At 46.2% G+C, this 5000-nt stretch overlaps 1 protein-coding gene across 1 annotated transcript in view; it reads right to left on the bottom strand.

Annotated features, from left to right (window-relative positions):
* The window catches only part of LOC116360613 (protein NEL-like), a 75808-nt gene that overhangs the window by 70091 nt on the left and 717 nt on the right, over positions 1 to 5000 (bottom strand). The window contains exon 2 of the mRNA XM_031815592.1: positions 4812 to 4940. Coding sequence (XP_031671452.1) covers positions 4812 to 4940 — 129 coding nt within the window. The remainder of the gene's footprint in view (positions 1 to 4811; positions 4941 to 5000) is intronic.

Genomic DNA, 5000 nt, shown 5'->3' with positions numbered 1-5000 from the left:
AGATTTAAGTCAAAACTGTACCTCGGCCACCCAGGAAATTTTACTGTCATCTTGGTAAGAAACTCCAGTGAATATTTGGCCTTTTAGGTTATGGTCCTGCTGAAAGGTTCATTCATCTCACAGTGTCTGTTGGGAAGCAGACTGAAGCAGGTTTTCCTCTAGGATTTTGCCTGTGCTTTGCTCATTCCGTTTATTTTTTAATCCTGAAAAACTCCTCAGTCCTTAACGATTACAAGCATACCCATAACATGATGCAGCCACCACTACACTTGAAAATATGGAGAGTGATACTCAGTAATGTGTTGTATTGGATTTGCCACAAACATAACAAACAACATAACACTTTGCTTTGCCACATTTGTTTTGCAGTATTAGTGCAGTAGTATTAGTATTAGTAGTATTAGTGCCTTGTTGCAAACAAGGTGCATGTTTTGGGACATTCTTATTCTGTACAAGCTTCCTCCTTTTCACTCTGTCAATTAGCTTAGTATTGTAGAGTAACGACAATGTGGTCTTTGTGGTTAAATCTATCTTTGAAATGAACTGCTTGACTGAGGGATCTTACAGATAATTGTATGTGTGGGGTACAGCCGTGAGGTAATCATTCACAAATCATGTTAAACACTGTTATTGCACACAGAGTGAGTCCATGCAACTTATTATGTGAGTTTTAAAGCACATTTTTACTCCTGAACTTCTTTAGGCTTGTCATAACAAAAGGGGTTGAATACTCCATTCTGCCTTTCATTCTGATTCTCATAGCCTTAACAAAACCATGGACTGGTACTGGTACTGTGGATAAAAGGCCTACAAATCTAATTGTATTTGTCACATGTGCTGAAAACAACAGGTGTAAACCTTACAGTGAACTGCTTACTTACGAGCCCATAACCAACAATGCAGTTGTAAAAAAAGTAACTAAGAAACATTTGCTAAATAAACTAAAGTAGAAATAGTAACAGAAGAAAATAACAATAACGAGGCTGTATACAAGGGGTACCAGTACAAAGTCAATGTGCAGGGGTACGAGGTCATTGAGGTAATATGTACATGTAGGTTGGGGTAAAGTGACTATGCATAGATAATAAACAGAGAGTAGTAGCAGCATACGTGAAGAGTGTGAAGGAATGTGTGTGTGTGTGTGTGTGTGTGTGTGTGTGTGTGTGTGTGTGTGTGTGTGTGTGTGTGTGTGTGTGTGTGTGTGGTTAGGGTCCAGTGAGTGTACATTGAGCCTGTGCAAGAGAGTCAGTGCAAAACATAAAAGACGCTTCGGCACAAAGGCAGAGTTTTCATCCCTGTTTTCTGCTCTGGGGGGGGGGGGGGGGGGGGGTGGTCTGCATTGCTAGCTCAGACACAGCCACTGAAGCTCAGATCAACACCCTCAGTTTGGAGGCATCAGAGAGAGAAACTCAAGATCAACACCCTCAGTTTGCAGACATCAGAGAGAGAAACTTACAGAAAGTCTGAACGAAAGAAACAGAGACTCTTGTGGAAGATGAAAATAAATAAAAAATCTCCCTCACACAAACACATTCTACACATTTTGCCATGGGGCAAAGAGAAAATGTGCAGCTTTATAGCTAATCTCATGATATTCTACACATTTTCCCATGAGGCTGAGAGAAAATTGCTGTTTTATAGCTAACTTTCTGCAATTTGTATTGCCATGGGTCAGAGAGAAACAGTTCTATAGCTAATCATGCTATTCTGCACATTTATCAATGAGAATGAGCAGAAATGTTGCAGTCTGACAGCTAATTTACTGACATTCAAGGCCTACCATATCTGGGGGTGGGGTGGAGGGGGGGGGGCACACTATAACCTGCTGCGGGGTATGTGGTATGCCACTGTTTACTAAACCTACAACTCCAGACATGGGATTAGAAGTCATAATATGGGGACAGCTGAATGGCAGAATGAAAGACTTCTGTATGGGTTGGGGTTTCTATTTTGGATCTTTGTTTTGCTGATCTACGTTTGGCAAAAGATTGGGATAAATAGTCTATCATTTATAGACTGAAACAATAATGTCGCTGCCAATAGTTCACTGCAGCCTGGCACCAGGCCACGATGGTGTTGTCTATTATGACGGGGTTATCTGTTATGACGGGGTTATCTATTGTGACGAGGTTATCTGTTATGACGGGGTTATCTGTTATGACGGGGTTATCTATTATGACGGGGTTATCTGTTATGACGGGGTTATCTGTTATGACGGGGTTATCTATTATGACGGGGTTATCTATTATGACGGGGTTATCTGTTATGAAGGGGTTATCTGTTATGACGGGGTTATCTATTATGACGGGGTTATCTATTATGACGGGGTTATCTTTTATGACGGGGTTATCTATTATGACGGGGTTATCTATTATGACGGGGTTATCTATTGTGACGAGGTTATCTATTATGACGGGTTATCTGTTATGACGGGGTTATCTATTATGACGGGGTTATCTATTATGACGGGGTTATCTATTATGACGGGGTTATCTATTATGACGGGGTTATCTATTATCGTCATACAGTAGGCCGAGGGTAACGTTAATGCTTTATCACGCTATGGTTGAAACGTCAAGACCAAACGTCTATCCTAGCAGCAGGCTACCTGCTTTTTAACAGGTGTGTAGGCTATTTGAACTCACTGTCTTATGACATAGCAGAAGATTAGTCACAGTAGGCTAGCTGCCTTTAACCACTAGGCTAGCTGCTTCTAACCACTAGGCTAGCTGCCTCTAACCACTAGGCTACCTGCCTCTAACCACTAGGCTACCTGCCTCTAACTACTAGGCTACCTGCCTCTAACCACTAGCCTAGCTGCCTCTAACCACTAGGCTAGCTGCTTCTAACCACTAGGCTAGCTGCCTCTAACTACTAGGTTACCTGCCTCTAACCACTAGGCTAGCTGCCTCTAACCAGAAAGCTAGCTGCCTCTAACCAGAAGGCTACCTGCCTCTAACTACTAGGCTAGCTTCCTCTAACCAGTAGGCTACCTGCCTCTAACTACAAGGCTACCTGCCTCTACCCACTAGATTACCTGCATCTAACCACTAGGCTATCTGCCTCTAACTACTAGGTTACCTGCCTCTAACCACTAGGCTAGCTGCCTCTAACCAGAAGGCTAGCTGCCTCTAACCACTAGGCTAGCTGCTTCTAACCACTATGCTACCTGCCTCTAACCACTAGGCCACCTGCCTCTAACCACTAGGCTAGCTGCCTCGAACCACTAGGCTACCTGCCTCTAACCACTAGGCTACCTGCCTCTAACCACTAGGCTACCGGCCTCTAACCACTAGGCTAGCTGCCTCGAACCACTAGGCTACCTGCCTCTAACCACTAGGCTACCTGCCTCTAACCACTAGGCTACCGGCCTCTAACCACTAGGCTACCTGCCTCTAACCACTAGGCTAGCTGCCTTTAACCACTAGGCTAGCTGCTTCTAACCACTAGGCTAGCTGCCTCTAACCACTAGGCTACCTGCCTTTAACCAGTAGGCTACCTGCCTCTAACTACTAGGCTACCTCCCTCTACCCACTAGATTACCTGCCTCTAACCACTAGGCTAGCTGCCTCTAACTACTAGGTTACCTGCCTCTAACCACTAGGCTAGCTGCCTCTAACCAGAAGGCTAGCTGCCTCTAACCACTTGGCTACCTGCCTCTAACTACTAGGCTAGCTGCCTCTAACCACTAGGCTACCTGCCTTTAATCACTAGGCAAGCTGCCTCTAACCACTAGGCTAGCTGCCTCTAACCACTAGGCTACCTGCCTCTAACAACTAGGTTACCTGCCTCTAACCACTAGGCTAGCTGCCTCTAACCAGAAGGCTAGCTGCCTCTAACCAGAAGGCTAGCTGCCTCTAACCACTTGGCTACCTGCCTCTAACTACTAGGCTAGCTGCCTCTAACCACTAGGCTACCTGCCTTTAATCACTAGGCAAGCTGCCTCTAACCACTAGGCTAGCTGCCTCTAACCACTAGGCTACCTGCCTCTAACCACTAGGCTACCTGCCTCTAACAACTAGGCTACCTGCCTCTAACCACTAGGCTAGCTGCCTCTAACCAGAAGGCTACCTGCCTCTAACCACTAGGCTACCTGCCTCTAACTACTAGGCTAGCTGTCTCTAACCACTAGGGTACCTGCCTCTAACCACTAGGCTAGCTGCCTCTAACCACGAGGCTACCTGCCTCTAACCACTAGGCTACGTGACTCTAACCACTAGAATAGCTGCCTCTAACCACTAGGCTACCTGCCGATAACCATTAGGCTACCTACCTCTAACCACTAGGCTACCTGCCACTAACCACTAGGCTACCTGCCTCTAACCACTAGGCTACCTGCCTCTAACCACTAGGCTACCTGCCTCTAACCACTAGGCTACCGGCCTCTAACCACTAGGCTACCTGCCTCTAACCACTAGGCTAGCTGCCTCTAACTACTAGGCTAGCTGCCTCTAACCACTAGGTTACCTGCCTCTAACCACTAGGCTAGCTGCCTCTAACCACTAGGCTACCTGCCTCTAACCACTAGGCTACCTGACTCTAACCACTAGGCTAGCTGCCTCTAACCACTAGGCTACATGCCGATAACCATTAGGCTACCTACCTCTAACCATTAGGCTACCCGCCTCTAACCACTAGGCTACCTGCCTCTAACCACTAGGCTACCTACCTCTAACCACTAGGCTACCTGCCTCTAACCACTAGGCTACCTGCCTCTAACCACTAGGCTAGCTGCCTCTAACCACTAGGCTACCTGCCGCCCTGTGAGAGTAATGCATAGATATGGGTCAAATACAGTTTTCGGGTCTTACCTTGGAAAAGAAAGGCTCTGCTCTCATTGTGGAACCCCTGAACTTGAAAAACTCCAGCGTAAGACTCTCCCAACTTCAGTTCATCGAATACGTTGATGCGGAGGGCTGGATCGACACCAAAGCCTAGAGCTGGATGAGAGAGACCGGATAGATAGAAAGAGTCCGGCCGCGGCAGAGATAGCGTTAGTT

The sequence above is a fragment of the Oncorhynchus kisutch genome, unplaced genomic scaffold (assembly GCF_002021735.2).
Source record: "Oncorhynchus kisutch isolate 150728-3 unplaced genomic scaffold, Okis_V2 Okis09a-Okis19a_hom, whole genome shotgun sequence".
NCBI lineage: Eukaryota > Metazoa > Chordata > Actinopteri > Salmoniformes > Salmonidae > Oncorhynchus > Oncorhynchus kisutch.
The sequence above is the reverse complement of the archived record's forward strand: the minus strand, read 5'-3'. Positions and strand labels throughout refer to the sequence as shown.